The sequence below is a fragment of the Meleagris gallopavo genome, chromosome 4 (assembly GCF_905368555.1).
Source record: "Meleagris gallopavo chromosome 4, MGAL_WU_HG_1.1, whole genome shotgun sequence".
NCBI lineage: Eukaryota > Metazoa > Chordata > Aves > Galliformes > Phasianidae > Meleagris > Meleagris gallopavo.
Genome location: NC_139407.1, coordinates 36,950,685 through 36,966,953, shown reverse-complemented (window position 1 = coordinate 36,966,953; position 16,269 = coordinate 36,950,685). Strand labels below are relative to the sequence as shown.

The 16,269-nt window shown below is 39.0% G+C and overlaps 2 protein-coding genes across 8 annotated transcripts in view; one reads left to right on the top strand and one right to left on the bottom strand.

Annotated features, from left to right (window-relative positions):
* Nucleotides 1-2,160, bottom strand: part of ZGRF1 (zinc finger GRF-type containing 1) — a 25,358-nt gene extending 23,198 nt beyond the window's left edge. Inside the window, exons 1-5 of one of the 7 annotated variants that reach the window (XM_085222885.1) lie at nucleotides 2,037-2,160; nucleotides 1,522-1,595; nucleotides 1,324-1,404; nucleotides 1,162-1,218; nucleotides 539-724 (exon numbers count right to left, since the gene is read on the bottom strand). In XM_085222885.1, the coding sequence (XP_085079011.1) occupies nucleotides 539-724; nucleotides 1,162-1,218; nucleotides 1,324-1,404; nucleotides 1,522-1,542 (345 nt within the window). In that variant the 5' untranslated portion in view covers nucleotides 1,543-1,595; nucleotides 2,037-2,160. Of the gene's footprint in view, nucleotides 1-538; nucleotides 725-1,161; nucleotides 1,219-1,323; nucleotides 1,405-1,521; nucleotides 1,596-1,926 lie in introns of all 7 variants that reach the window. The other 6 variants (XM_085222889.1, XM_085222886.1, XM_085222884.1 and 3 more) reach the window with 6 other exon arrangements.
* Nucleotides 2,097-16,269, top strand: part of LARP7 (La ribonucleoprotein 7, transcriptional regulator) — a 27,612-nt gene continuing 13,439 nt past the window's right edge. Inside the window, exons 1-8 of the mRNA XM_085222891.1 lie at nucleotides 2,097-2,248; nucleotides 5,974-6,182; nucleotides 7,490-7,590; nucleotides 7,704-7,787; nucleotides 10,611-10,775; nucleotides 11,363-11,471; nucleotides 13,059-13,433; nucleotides 14,174-14,309. Coding sequence (XP_085079017.1) covers nucleotides 2,097-2,248; nucleotides 5,974-6,182; nucleotides 7,490-7,590; nucleotides 7,704-7,787; nucleotides 10,611-10,775; nucleotides 11,363-11,471; nucleotides 13,059-13,433; nucleotides 14,174-14,309 — 1,331 coding nt within the window. The remainder of the gene's footprint in view (nucleotides 2,249-5,973; nucleotides 6,183-7,489; nucleotides 7,591-7,703; nucleotides 7,788-10,610; nucleotides 10,776-11,362; nucleotides 11,472-13,058; nucleotides 13,434-14,173; nucleotides 14,310-16,269) is intronic.

Sequence of the window (16,269 nt, the reverse complement as noted above, 5' to 3'; positions counted from 1 at the left end):
CATCTGCCCTCCTTCTTCCCCTCTCCTGGAGCGCACGGCCAGCAACAGGCCTTACCTCATTTTGGTCCGGAGCCACCCGCTGCTATGCTGAAAGGGGTGGGCTTTTTTTTTTTTTTTTTCTTCCTCTCTTCCCCCCCCCCCACTCCTTCTGGGTGTCTCCTTCTTGTCTCCTTCTGGGCTTGCGCCCCTGTCATGGACTCAGATCTAGAGATAACTCTGTGACAGATTCCCCTCTCAATCTCCTCCAACTCTAAACTGTCTTGGTTGACTCAGGTAAAATAGCACATGTATAACAATTTCATGGGTGTATAAAAATAATCACGATCCTTGCAATTTTCACAGCAGCTTTAGCAATAGTAATCCTACTAAACTAAACAAAGATTTAAAAACCTTAGAAAAAATAGCTACTGGTAACATGACTTGACTTACAGTTCCAAAAAAGGGTAGGAAGACATTATATATTTACTATTCCATTTAAAAGTGCCCTTTGTGTTTTAAAATGTATGTTAATGTCAGACAAATTTTGAAACAGACATACTGTAAACTTCCTCTTTAAGCCGACAGACAGATGTTTTGGAGGCAGAATTCCAGGCTTTACACCACGTCTATTCACGTCTACTATTTCAGCTTTCCTTGGTGGACCTTCACAAGATTTTTCCTTCATTTTTGCTTCTTCAACCATGATCAAATATCGTTCACTTTCTAAATTATCTCCAGAATTCACCTAGGAAAAGAGAATGCAATAGTGTGTATGTAATAGTGCTATTTAGGAAACTACAGATCTTCTGAATATTGTATATACTCAAATGGAAATTTTTTGGAAATGTAACATTTTATACCCAACACATCACAACCATTGTAAATATAGTTAGATTAATTAATAATGGAGAACATTAGCACCTAGTTATGTTCATTTAATACATTACTACGATATGCTGCTTTTACCCAGCCAAAGTAATTCTATGAATTCTCTACATTTGTTCTGGAAAAGTAATAGTAAGTTATATCAACAATTGAAAGCATTTTTAGTTTTCTATTATTTGCACTACACAACTGCCAGATTGCTGGGGAAAAAGCACCACCTTAATCGCCAAACAAACAGGAATTTGAAATGCAAACCACAGTAATAAGCATAAAAAACAAGCTCCAAATAAAATATACCTGGGATTTTACAAACATACTCTCCAAATATTGTCCTTTATCATCAAGCAAGATTGCCTGCAAGGAAAAATAAATGGAATTAAAAAAACCAATTTTACTTCACAGGTCGACTAAATGGCCACTGCCCATCTTGCAGATGATATTAAATCTAAAAGTGCTCACCTTATTTTCTCCAGATCTAATCCTCAGAATTCCATCTTGCCATGTTTTCGATTTTTTCATTTTTTGGTGAGTGTATAACACCTGATGTAAAAGGGCGAGATGTTGGAACAATCGTAAATTAAAAAAAAAAAAAATTAAATAACACAGCAGTGTCATTTGATTGATTTTTACTTAGTGACATAGCGTTAAAAAACTTACAGTAAATTCTTGAGAAGCCATTGCTTCGGCAGAATGGTCCTTTAACAGCTTATTTCACAAACGCTTCACACAACCTGAGGGACAGGAAAAGGCTCAGAATAAACCGCTGTTTAATAAAGTCAGAAACCGCTAACAGAACGTTGTCACCGGTTCACCAGCTCCCAGATTGCGGACCGGCCATGCGTGGGGACTGAAGGGGCTGACAGTGACAGCACAGCTACAACCACCCCGAGGGAATCGGCAGCGTTCCCTCAGCCCTACAAGCGCGGGAGGAGCGGGACGCGCAGCGATGTAACGCGCAGCGATGTAACGCGGAGAGGCCCACGCAAACACGTTGCGCACCCCCGGGGCGCCGCCCCACCCCCACCCATTCAGGGCCCGAAGCGCCCCACGGCCGCCGCGCACCTGAGGCGACCGCAGCCGTCACGCCGCGCTCCGAACTTCCCGCCACAGCGCCTGACGTCACCACGCCCCGACGGCGCCGAGGAAAGCCCTCCACTTCCCTCCCGCCTCACCCCGCCCGCCGAGAGGAAATCACGTGCGCCACGCGAGGCGCGGCCGCTGCCACTTCGCGCATGCGCGCGTCGCTCCGCGGGGCTTTTCTCTCCGCGGGGGCCCAGCGTCGCGCCCGCAGTGACGGCCGAGAGACGGGACAGGGAGAAGAAGGTGGCTGCGAGAGGCGAGGGGTGCGGCCCAGCGTCCCCGCGGCGACGCCGCCCCGTGGCAGGTCAGTAACGTGCGGCGGGGTGACCGTTGGGGGGCGGTTGCGGCAGCGCAAAAAGGGGGCGCTGCCGCCGCCGCGCGCATGCGCGGTACGCAGCTCGCTGGGCGGGGCGGCGCCGCGCCGTTGGGTGCTGGATGCGTGCCGGTGCGGCGGTTGTGGTCCTCAGCGTGGTGCCGTGCTGAGGCGTTCCGTCCGTCCTTAAAGCCGCAGTTGGCCCGCGCCGTCCGTGTTCTCTGGGAATAGGTAGCTGGCTGATCCCGCTGGCAATGGTTAGGTCATAACGAGGAAAATCTGCTTCTTTCCTTTGTTTGAAACGGGAGAAAGGAGGCGAGGCTCTGCTGTGCCTGCGGGGCAGTCTGTCAGCAGCCGCTAACGGGGCATCGGCGCGACTTGTTCTGCGTGTGCCCCGTGCCCTGCCTGCTGCTCCGCTCCTGCTCCGCCTCCGTAAATAAACCAGTCCGCACATCCAGGAGAAAAGCACCATAATATAGCGGCTTCTTAACTGCAAGAGCTGCCCCGCCTCAGCAGAGAACGAGATGCAAGGAAGGAGTGTACAAGTGAGAGGAGATCTGGCCGCTACCCTGCTCTGGTCGCTGTGGGGGACGGGCTGAGCGCGGCAGGACCGCTGTGTGCGCTGGTCCCAGGCGCAGCCCACACCGTCTTTTGTGACAGGTGGCAAATAACTCCGCTGTCACTTTAAAAGGTCATACTGGTTTCATTCCTTGGACTGTGAAAAAGCTGGAGGGTTTGTTTTATAGATTATGAAACAAGCTGTGTAGGTCTTCATGTGATATCTTCTGATCTTTGTCAGGTCATTTTCTGTAGGTTGAAATTACAGGGTAGGAAGTGAATTCGAAGAGGTGCAGCTCTCCCTTCGTGTGTAGTAAGGAATGTCCGGGGCGCTCTGCAGAATACATCTCTGAAAGTAGTTGGAGTATGCTGAATGCTTGCATTTATTTTGCGTATTTTGTCCAGAAGAGGAGTTACTGTCACTTAGTATGGAAGCATTGATAGTATAAACCACGTTTTGTATGGTCCCACCTCTCGTGTTGATGCTTAAAGGCCCATAGTAAGCAAGCAAGCTTGATATCACAGAAGCAGATTTCTACAACTGGACCCCTGTTCCTTTCACTTTGTATGACAGATGTTGTCACATTTCTCTAAGTATCTTTGTAACAGAAGTTAAATTTGAAATTTGTCTCTGTGCAATTTACTGCCAGTGTAATTTAATACTTGCCTTCTAAAAGGATGTAAGTATGTCATCACAGATTTGTGTGAATCCATATCATTTTGATTTACACCATCTTAGTTTTTCTAGCTTTTTATTTTCCCTCTGATGAGTTATTCTTCCTTTTTTTAGTTCCTTTCTTGCATATACAGACACTGATAATTCAATTTCAGTTAAGGAAAACTAACAGCTGTAGCTGTGTAGTTTTAATAGACTGAAATCTCGACTTCAGCTTTTGCTTTCTTCTGATTTGCATTGTTTGTGTGAACAGTGCTTGCGGTTGTGAGGCTGCAAGAGCCGGCAAGGCAACAAAAACGAGGACTGCCTTACACCTTGACACTGCCGTGTTGAGGCTTGCGAGATTAATTGCAAACTGAAAGAATACCGGTGAAAAAGCAAGTGCTACGTGTTAGTGATATGCTTTGGTATCAACAGAGTTTTCTTAAATGCTGAGTTTAATCGCAGTGAACTCTCAGGTGTATTTCACTACTGAAAGTAAGATTGTATACAGATTCTAATAATAGTTTCATAGCTGATATTTGCTCCGGCTCCAGGCTCCCCAAAGCCATGTTTGCAAAGCTTTATTCCTAAAGCAGCGCCTAGAAGTGGGTATGGGGGTGGAGGAGGAGCAAAACAGAGCAGAATACAGCTTGTAGCTGTTTGTGTTTCCCGAGTGATTCAAAATGTGTGAAATGCTTTAGATAGCTTCTTAAAATGTAGCTCTGCTGTACATAAGCCGTATTTGTTATGCGTTAGTGGGCTCATAAAATACTGTTCAACTAAAGAAAATATCCTGTAACGGTGTAACTCACTGTAGCTTTCAGCGAAGTGGTATGTTGTGCTGATAATTAATGTAAGTTGCTGAAGGGCTCGAATGTAGCTTGAACTTCAGCTGGGAGCTCTACCTGGCTTATCTTTTCAAGGTAATTGCTCTTTCACTGTCTTGAGTGGTCAGCTCACAGCAGGGAGAGAAACTGATATCCGGCTAAGGAGGTGCGATTTGCACAATAATTTGAAGACCATCTCCATTGTTGTCCTGCTGCAGATGTCAGCTTCCTCTCTGATGGCTGTACTTTTGTTTCCTTATGTTGTGTACAGGGAGCTGAAAAGTCTTTCAAATGATGATTTCCATATTAATCGCTTTATTTTTTATGTTAATTTTGTTTTTAAAAGCTGTCTGCTTTTGCCAGTATTGCTTTGGCTTGAGTAAAGTACTCTGACTGGCATTTTTCTAGGATGACTGCATACCTCCAGTGAACAGAAACATGAGACAAAAAAAGGTGAATTTATCTATGTAGAAGTTTTGATATTTTTTCCAAGTAAAGCTGTAACTTCAAGTCACCTTGCTATGGTTTAGTCCCTTTTTGTGGGGGCTCCACTCTGAAGTTCCAACATAACTTGATTTGCCTTTAAAATCAGCGACTCTTGGTGAAAGATCTCCAACCAAAGAAAGATATTTAAGTGTAGCCCTCACTGAATGCACCTGGACTTACAAGAAGGATGGGAATTGTATTTCGTAATAAAAGTTAATAGATGCTTTTCATTTGGAGATCTTACTGTATGTTCTTGCAGTGAGCCCGTCTGCAGCTGTGTGTTAATGTAACCTGCTTGCAAACACTGGGCTTACAATATATGCCTGCTGAGTGTTGTCCTTCGGGCCAGCCTGTTCAGAAATTGCCTAGATAACCTAGCTTTTTTTTTTATCTTACTTTGCCTTCTACGTAAAAGGGTAGCTTCTGAGTTGTAGTTCTTTGCGTTGTTTTTTTCCTTTTTTTTTTTTCTTTGTTGGAGTCTAATGGTTTGTACTGGGACACTTGGGAAGGTGTAAAGATCAAGTAATTTCTGTCCTTTTTCAGCTCTAAGAAAATGTATTTATTGGGGATCAAAGATCTTCTTTTAGATGGATTTTGTAAACTCCCTTTAACAGGTTGTTTCCTTCTCTGCTAATGAGGAATTTGCATTATTGAAGGACATATAATTATCTCCACAGGTACTTCAAATAATTCGGTAACATATTTGTTAATAGCCTTGCTTTTCTGACAGTGCGTAAAAACAGTTGAAACCGTAGATGTCATGACTTGCTGAAATTCAGAAGCTTTCTTTAGTAATCTAATGGGGAGAGCAGGCTGCTCATGAAGCATTCTGGATTAACAAAATAGAACAAATTTTTCGATGGAAAGCCTGTGGTTTGGTACCAACCTGCCTGCAGTGAATTGCTGTGGCTAGAAGACATTGCAGGGAGCTGTGAGACTTGGGTTTCAGCTTAGTCTTCACCACACAGTTATTCTGTGACCTGAAGTTTTTCACCTTCTCTGTACTTGGTATTTTTCTACACTACACAGTATTGAATGGCACATGTTATTATAGGGAATGCATAAAGCTAAGCTCCTTAACATGTGATAAAACTTCTGAAAATTACTCTGTGGAGGTGCAGTGTTTGCTCCATACCGTAACATTACTTTGATTTTCTCAAAGGTTATATTTAACTTTTGATTGACAGAATGACGGGAATGGAGACTGAAGCTGCAAGAGACAAAGCCATGGAAGAGGAAAGCACTGAACAGAAGAAAGAGAGGGAGAAAAAGAAGAGGTCGAGGGTTAAACAGGTGCTTGCAGATATAGCTAAGCAGGTGGATTTCTGGTTTGGCGATGTTAATCTCCACAAAGATAGATTTCTTCGAGAACAAATAGAAAAGTCCAGAGATGGATGTAAGTTTGTATTAATTGCATGTCAGCAAACAGATGTGATTTTGATTTTCTTCTTTGCTATGTTACAGGTGATGTTTGAGAGACCTGAATTGATTTTTTTTTAATTATTTTTAGTATAATTAATAGCATAAGCAAACAAACAAGGGCATTTATTTCCCTTAGATGTACAGTACCTGAATTGTAGGGTAAATGTATGCAGGAATGAGAATGCCACTTTTTCAGTTTGATATTCTTTGTTCCTCTTTCTTGGACAAATTTGATATGTGAGAGATTGTGCATTTGCTTTTATAGGGCTTTTATAGGTCTCTTTTCTGCTGGCAATTTTTGACAAGGTTCATTTGACTTCAGATTAGGAGATAGAGCTTGAATTTGGAACTACTTGACACATTCTGAGGCAGAAGTTAATTTACACATTACCTGCAAGTACTTGCGTTTTGCTTTAAGGGTAGTAAATTTGTGGTTAAGATTTTTGCTCAATTGTGTTACTCCAGATGGATGATTACATCACTTGTGCTATATCTATAGAGAGAGACAGTCCTTTTCCGGCAAAAGAAACGTTGCATTTCAGATTCCACTCCACTTTGGAGTCCTTTGAAGTGTGTGTGTGTGTGCGTGTGTGTGTGTGTGTGTATATATATATATATATATACAAACATATACACATTTAAGTATAAATCATTAGGCTATCTGTGTTGTGTGAGAAGTGTAATCTTCACTTGTTGGAGTTCTCAATTGCATTGAACTTGAGGTCCTTTAAAAAAAAAAAGTGTTCAGAGGAACAGTCTTTACATTTTCTATGGGTATTAGAGTTTGGATGCCTTGAACAATTTTTAACCAAGACTGATACTGCATAATTTTCTGTTCAGACGTTAGCAGCATGACTCATCCTAGCTAAAGTAAAAGCAGGGCCTCTTCTGTATTGGAAAGGTTAGGTTACACACTCAGTTGAGTCCTTGAAGGAGAATTTTCAGTGCAAATTATTTCTGTGCTGTAAAAGTACATCAGAAAGGCTTTTTCTTCCTTTCTTTTCAAGGACAATTATCATTTGGAAGGTAAAAGGGGAGATAGATTCCTTTGACAGATTGGCACAAAACGTTAAGTGTAGAATTCCTTGAAACTTGAATTCTGATGGTAACAATTTTCTGTAAATCCTCATCAGTATGCAGTGTGGTTGCATGCTCTAATTATGACTTGCACATTCTTTTCATGGGAATTCTGGCTTGTTCTTGGTGTCTGGTTTTTACACACAAGTAAGGCTTTCTAGATTGCATTGATTTCATCATGTGCACCTTTCTTTTCCTCCTCAGATGTTGACATATCACTTCTTGTTTCTTTCAACAAAATGAAAAAATTGACTACTGATGGAAAATTGATAGCACGAGCCGTTAAAAGCTCATCTGTTGTAGAGGTGAGTGTTTAATACTTCACTCCTTTGTGTTTGCTGCTATTGAATTAGTAGTTACAGTGGAACTGAAGTAATCAGTCTTACAGAAAATGCTTTTTTTTCTTGTTAAATTCTAGTTGGACTTAGAAGGAACTAGGATTAGAAGACGCCAGCCTCTGGGTGAACAACCAAAGGATGTGGATAGTCGTACAGTCTATGTGGTAAGGTTGTACCTGTTTTACAAGCCTCATATATGACAGCACTTTATTTCCAGCTACAGCAAATACTTTAAACGTATATTCTTGCTGCAAAGTCTTTTGGAGTGCAAAAACCACTGTACATTTTTAAAGCTGTAATATGATTGCAAATTATTATAGCAATAAGAATGACACATACAACAAAGCAGCCGTGTAGTTTTACCACACCAGTTAGAAGTTGGATTTTCTTTGACGAGATCATTGATTTAATACAGGAAACATAGGATTTTTTTCTCAAAAAAAAAAAAGACAGTGCAAAGGAGAGAGGTGCTCTGTAGATGTACTGAACTTGTTATGATGAGGCTCTTAGCTTAGGCTTAATATATACTTTCAATGCAATAAGGATTTTTGTTTTGGAAATACCTGTGCAATTATTATTTTTATTAGCACAGGGAGGTCTGACTACTACTGCTTGTGCAGAGTAAAGGAAGTAAAGTGAAAGTAGGTGATCACTGCCAGAGGCCAGGGCAAGAAAGGAGTGGGGTTAGTGTGGTCTTCTAGTACTGTCTTGATTTAAAATGCCGAGTGGAGCCATTTCACATCCTAGCTTGGGAATGGTGTATTTTCATCTGTATATTACTACTTTAACTGGGCTTTTCTGATTAATGTTGCTAGAGGCGTAACAGTGGTTACCAATAAATGTTTATGAAGCATGTTAATGTAGTCAAATATTTAGAATAATAGTTTTATGTAACAGCAGGTGCTGAAGACAATCAGGCATGCTTCATAAAATACAATCTCTTTATAAAATCTGTTACTGCAAGTGCTTCTGGTTTTGTAGCACTAGCATTCTTTTAGTTGCAGGATTTACCTAAGTGAGCTAATCTTATGTTAAGGTTGTGTTTTTAAATACTCCTACTAGCACAGTGTGGCAACCTTACTAGTTAAACAACTCAATAATGTAAATGAAAATAGCTTATGCTGCATCTCAACGTGATATTTTAGATCTCAGAGTAGGTCTACTATTATCATATTCTTGAGTCACTTATGTGGTAACAAGGGAAGAGATCTGATGGTTGTACTGTCACTTATTTAAAGGTCTTGTGCATTTTTAATAGAATTGAAGCCGGTATGAAGGCCTTCAAGTGTTCTTTTTATGGCTATTGTGATTTAGGTTTATTCCCATAGATGTTAGCAGCTAGGTCTTCCTGTAGTTAATAATTTCAAGCAGGAGCCAAGCTTCCTGTGTTGAAGATGAGTAATAATCATGTCCAAAATGCCAGCCCATCCAGGTAAATAGAAATTGGCTTACTCTGATCTTTGAGTTCTTTAACAAAAACCCAGAAAGGCTTGCCACTGTCTGCCAGTCGTGGTATTTCTCTGCTGTGATGACAGGAACTTCTCAGATGCTGCTTCTATATACTTTTTAGAGATGATATTTCAATTTATTGAATGATATAACCTAACTACATAGTTAATTGGGTTTTCTTTAATCCTAACTTCTTCTATAAGGCCAAAATAGCTTATTCGTGTTTTGTAACTTAGTTAATTCATATAAATCTTATTTGGAGAATATGTAGCAATTCAGTATTCTCTCCTTACCACCAAAGAAGGTACAGAGTTGTTTTGTTGTTGTTTGTTGTTTGTGGGGTTGTTTTGGTGAGGGGAAGAGGGGTATTGCTCTTTTTTTTTTTTCCTTCACATTTTAAAAGACTGATGTGTAAGATGTGCCCACCCTTTATTTTGTTATTGCAAAACTGTTAAGCCATATTACTCGTTAAGTCATTTTACCCATTAAGCCATGAGGGGGAGCAGTGCTCTTTTAAGGAGCAGTAAGTTCATTAGCTTGCGTTTTCAAGAATTTTTATTTATTTGAGGAGTTTTCTTTGTTTCTTTGAAATGATAAATTGTACTCGTTTCATAAGCTTTCAAACTTGAAAAATATTGTGAAAAGCTTATGAGATGTGTACGATACAAAAATAACATATTTAAAGTATGTTAAAAATAAAGTCACTGATCATAAGATAATTTCAAAGAAATTTAGCATTTCAATATTATACCAAAACCACAATGAAATGTTTCTCTCAAACAGGCAGAGTTCATGCAAACAGTTTTCTACCCAAATAGAATAATAACTTTTCTTAGAGCAAAGAGCTTTTAGTGCAGTAACTTGTCATGGGGGGGAAAAAAAAAAAAAAAAAAAAGTGGTTACTTTATTTAGGCATGAAGTTGGGAGTATTGTTTTTAAATTGTGTTCAATTGAGTCTGTTTAGAAATTGGTACAACAGAATGTTTCTTTGATAAGTGAAGGAAAATTGTTAGGAAATGAGGCTTTGCATCTGCATGCTGCTAGAATGTGTTGCTATATTAAAAAGCTTGTTGAGTAGTACCTCTTTAATGACCTACAGGAATTAAATTGTGTGATACCTGAGTTTTCAACAATATAAAACAAAAAAGAACAACAACAAATCCTTGTGCTATACACTGACTAGTTTTGACACTGACAGTGCAGTTATGCTTTCTCAGATCTTAATTGGACAGAGATGGTTTATCTTCCCAAGATGCAGTGACATATGAGACCTTGGTGTTTCTGTCAAGGGAAGAAGATGAGCCTGTTAAATTCAAAACAAATTATTTGTTAAGATTAGGTGAATGGATAGAGATCCATTTTTCAGATCATTTTTAGTGTCTGAATGTTACAACCTCGTGACAATAATATTTACTGAAATCTAGTTTTTTTTTAACGTTACATCAAACGTGTTTTTTGTGAAGAATTGTAATTAGATGTAGTAAACCACCTGATAAAATGCAATACTGAGAAAACAAGATTTCTTTCTATTTTTATAGGAGCTTCTTCCCAAAAATGTCAATCACAGTTGGATTGAGAGGGTGTTTGGGAAGTGTGGTAATGTAGTTTATGTCAGTATACCCCGGTATAAGTCCACTGGTGATCCAAAGGGATTTGCTTTTGTTGAATTTGAAACTAAAGAGCAAGCAGAAAAAGCTATTGAGGTGAGTAATGGCAACTCTCATCTGTCTGTTCTTCCTGTTTGTGTGGTAGTGATATGGACATAGAAATTTTGGTATGTGAAGTCTAAAATATCATGACTGAAATTCTGAGCTAGCAGGAGTTATGTCCTGATCTCTTCCCCTTGGAATTACTATCAATCCCATAAATCCTTAAAAGTTTAAATTCTGATATTTGGAGATTCAATAGAGTCACTGGGGGGGGGGAGGGGGCAGTGGCAGTGTTGAATTAATTTTATTGGCTAGCATTGGCATCTTAGACAGAATTAGAGATCTCTATAACAGTGGAATGGCTAACTCAATTTCTTGACATAAGCATAGTTGCACCAAGTTAACTGTCTGTAAATATACATTTGAAAATTTAAAAGTTTCGATATCATAATGGTGACAGAGGCACAAATATGTCACACTAATGATGTGAAATAAGTGAGCTCTGAACTTGTCCAAAGTCATGGAAGGCTTTGTTTTTCTTGAACATTGCTCTGCTGGTTTTAACTTGAATGGGGATTCCTTGCTTAACAAAAAAAAAAAAGTGGACTTTTTAAAATTAATTGATGGATTTTGTGTTTAAGTTTTTGAATAATCCTCCAGAAGAAGCACCGCGGAAACCTGGGATGTTTCCCAAAACAGTAAAGAATAAGCCTGTCCCTGCACTGAATACAAGTAACAGCTGTGTAGTGGGTAAGTGTTAAGTTGGTAGGATCAAAACTAAATGCTTTATGTTTCAGCCTCTGAAGAGTTTTGAACTGATTGCTGTTATAATCTAATCTCACATTTCTTAACCTTGAAGAAATAAATATGCTTTTTTTAGTGCTGCTTTTCTAGGCCAATGTGGGCTTAAAATGGAATTGTAAAATTCAAATGTGGAGGATTCTGCTGTTTTGTTTTCCTGCTTGATAAGAAGTTCAGTATCTTTTTTCCCCTCTTGCCAGCTACCATCATTAGTCATTGTTATGCCAGCAGAACAGCTTTCAGACTACAAGTATTTAGCACTAGCAAAAGGCAAATTGGAGATATTGTGTTAGTTATATTTAGTATTGTAAAGAAAGGTACAGACACTAGGAAGATTAGTTTTGAACTTTAGTGCTGTTTACATAAGCTTGTGATCGTCTGACATCAGAGGAAACCTTGTGCTATTTTTCATTCCTCACTGAAATTCTCAAGAGAAATTTGAAAACCGTTTTTACAGTTTTCCTCTTTGAACAGAGCAGCCTATAGCAGAATGAACTTCTTGCAGCTTATTTAACTCACTTTACGTAATCTATAAATGATCACATAAACCTTGAGGATATTACTAAGAAGAATCATGAATTCACAGTTTCCAATAAAAAATAGCTACTGTAATTTATGAAGCTGCATAACAGGGTCATGTACTAACTCTGATTCAGTGAATCATTTTTCCTCTTGCTTCTGATAGCCTGATACAATTTCCTAGACATCAGGGAATTTCCTACGTTTTTCTCAAACCTACTGATGAGTTGTGTTCCTTGTTATTGTCACTGACTCTTCATTATACTATCAGGGCAGTTAGGATTAAAAATATCAAAGGAAAAAACCATCTTTTAAACAATCACGGAATCAGAGAATATCAGGGATTGGAAGGGACCTTGAAAGATCATCTTGTCCAGTTCCCTGCTGGAGCAGGAACATCTAGATCAGGTCACACAGGAACAATGCTTTAAACTCCTCTAAAGGATGTTCATAATGCTCCGTACTGCATCCTACCCACAACAGTTTTGAAGTAAGTGTTGTGAACAAAATGCATTTTTTTTTTTTCCTACCGCTTAAGTTAGCATTCTTTAAAGGGCAGCTAGCTTTTAGGGTCACGTTGTTGAGTAACTCCTTTTTTCTGGGAATATGAATCAGCAGGTTTTCTTTTTGTTTGTCTTTGACTGGTCTGGAAGCTGGTGTGTATTTCTTCTCGAAGACAAGAAGGCAATGACATAACACCTTAACTCCTTCCTTAATTTGAAAACAGGTATTTTGGGAAAACTTGTAGTCAAACTGCATGTGTGACAAGACTTTTTCCCATTTTGTAAGACCATGTGTATTTTTAATTTTTTTAATTCTGATTAGAATGCCTGGGAGGAACTTTGGAAGAGTGTATTGCATCTTAGCTGTGTAGCTAGAGATGGTAGAGGCAAACACCTATTTAACATCTCAGATTATTAGCATGACCAGTGGTATAACAACTGTTTACTTGGGTCAGTTAATCTAACTCAGTTGTTAATCATTAGCAGTTGTAAATATCCTTTTTTTTTAACGTAGAGGAGAAGAAAAAGAAGAAAAAAAAGAAATCCAAAATTAAGAAAGAAGGCAATGTACAGGCAGCTGCAGAGGCAAAGGAATCTAATGCGAACACTACAACAGAGCAAGCACCCAAGTCAAAAAGACACAGGACTTCATCAGAATGTTCAGAAATGGGGGGAATTGAGGTTCACAAGCAGCTCTCGAAAAGAGAGAAAAGAAAATGGGACAGATCAGAAAGCTCAGAAATACCTTTGGAAAGCAGGCCAGGAAAGAGAAAAAGAAGTAGTTCTGGAGATGGTGAGATATCAATTGCAAAAGTCAAGAAAACTGTTCAGAAGGATGAAGTTCATCCTGTAAAAGAAGAAACAGCAGAAGCTCCAAAAGATTCTAATGGTAAAGTTCACTGCATGTTTTTTTCTCTATCATTCATATAATGAGTAGTTGAAAGGCCAGACATACAGACATAATCTGTTACAGATGGATGGGAATGAGGGGAATGGGAATGGCTTGGGAATGAGGGCAAGGTTTAGGATAGGCAAATTGCTAACCTTGTAGATGGTAGGCAGCTTTTTCTGCAATGTAATCTGTGTAATACAGATATGTTAAGAAACCAACTCTTGGGAAGGCAAGTAAGCTTATCGAATTAAAGATTGGTAACATTCAAACTGGTGAATTGCTCTGCTTGAGTCAGTAGGTAAAAATTGGTGTAGTTGAAACAGAACAAGGTCAGTTTATGAATATTTGGGATTTTCTGCTGTTGAAATTTAACCTGATAATGAGTCATTTCAAGGAGATAACCTACAGGGAGAATAGGGAAGGTCTTTAACAGTGAAGTAGGTAAATCTCATCAGAAATAGAAGTGGTTCAAAGAAGTTCAGTATTCACTGAAGATACAAAGATGGGCTCAGTTTCTTAGAGGAGATAAGGAAAAAAGTCAGTATATGAGATTAAAAGCTGCATTGCAATTGCAGTTGCATGTGCAGGAAAAATCCAGTAGAGATCTCAGCTAAGAAAGTGGACTAGAAATAAGTCATTTTCTTTGAAATGGCAGCAAAGAAAAATGGTGGGGGAAGGAAACTTGGCAGTTGTCTACTGCCTCTGTACTAAACTTTTCTTTTGGATTTCTAATTTAGAAGTTCCTGTGGAAGATGATAAAGATGGTGATAAAAAAGACACATCACTTTCAAAATCTAAAAGAAAACATAAGAAAAAACACAAAGAAAGACACAAGATGGGTGAAGAAGTTATTCCACTCAGAGTACTCTCAAAGTAGGTTTAATATGTGGCTTACTACCAAAGTCTTTTTGATTTATGAGCAGTTTGTGATGGTGTAATGCTAGTCCAAACCTAAGTGAAAGAATTAAACTCACTGGTTTGGTTTAAACTCCCATCTCCATGTTCGAACTTCAGGTTAAAATTATGCCTCGTAATATTGTTATCATCATTGTTATTATCATTTTGCTGTCTGCATTTTGTTTGTTTGTTTGTTTTTTGTAGTAGGGGTAGCCTTTTTGCCCAGTAAACGTGTTTGGGAGTGCTGTAATTTTAAAATGTTCAGTTACCATGGGTCTTCTGCCTTGGTAAAGGAAATTGAGTTGTTTAATTTAATGTTTTTGTTTTTTTTTAATTGAGCGCTGATACATCACACGTTTTACAAGTAATCTTCATATACAAGAGTTGATACAAAGTTTTTTACACAATGCTTTTGAAACAAGAACGTCTCAGTGTGCATGTCTGACAGTCCATCACCATTGCTAAAGTGCAATTCCAATTTTTATACAACAGAGTTGCATATTAGCAACAGTATTAGCCTGTAGTTGAGCAGTAAAAACACCAGAATTTTAAAAATCTGTTCCTCTTCTGTTGGGTTTCAGGAGACACCACAACTAAAACATGGAAGCACTTACTTTTTCAGGTGTACAGCAAGTACCTCCATGTTAAAGTTGAGGGGATCCTTCTGTCTGCGCTATTATTAGTATACTTAATTCTGTTCTGTATAAAAGACTACGTGCAGTGCAAATGAAGAAACAGGATGGAAAACGAAGCAATCTTGTCTAGAGATTTTATGGTACAGATACTGTGAAGCCCCACACTCCTTCCCCCATAACACAGAAACCAAAAAGGATGCTATGCTTTTAAATTGTTGTTCTGTTCCAACATTCCAGTTGAGAAAAAGGATTCACCATCACTAAAACATGGAAGCACTTTCTTTACAGAACAAAGCAAGCACATCCACATTTAAGTTGTGGGGAACCTTAAGTGGAGAGACTGTATTTCTTTCTGTAAAAGAAACTACAAAATCACTGTAACAATGCAATCAAATCATGCAACTAAATGATAGTTTAAAAAGCCGACATTGGTTATTTCAGCGCTGGGTGCACGCTAGGTGGAGATCTCCATGCACCCAGCGCTGCAATAAACCATGTCAGCGCTGTGTTGTAATGCTTTTCTTTCTCCTCCTAGAAAAATGCTTCAGACATTAGGATCCACCACCACTGAAACATGGAAGCACTTACTTTTGTAGGCAGCAGGTACCTCCATGTTAAAGCGGAGGAAGTCCTTTAAAAATTTTTCTGAACCTACAGACCATAAACTGTCTTGGTTAGCGTCCTTATCTGCTTTCGGCCAAAAGTCTCTTTGCCCAAATCAAGTAATCTTGAGGTGGGGAGAAAAAGTAAGAACAACGTCGTGGACAGCATTTCAGAATTGAGAACAGGATTCACCTCTACTAAAACATGGAAGCACTTACTTTTGTAAAATCACAGAAAGCACCTCCATGTTAAAGTAAAAGGGGTCCACAAAAAAAATAAGTTATCAGCGGTGCTTGTCGTCTTCCACCAGGATCCTGAGAATAGTACAAATACAAAGAAATAAGTTTTAAATTTTAGCGAAGTAAAAGAAAAAAAAAATCAGAAGAGGATAAGCATTGTAAATACTTGCCTGACTCATTCCCCACGGTCTCCTCTTCTTTCGAGACAAGCTAACAAGTAACTCCTTGTGCTTGTATTTATACCATACCTTGCCATGGAATGGTGTTGCCTTTTTATCTCAACGAATCATTACGTGGGTCTTTTGTTATTTTAATGTCTTTGCTCTGTTGAGAATGTATGATCCTGGGTGAGTCTGGATGCTTTTTTGAAGTATACAGTTGTCAATGTTAACAGCTAAAACCATTACCACAAGATATCCTCCTCTTTAAAAATCCTCTATCAGCTTGTTTGATAGTACA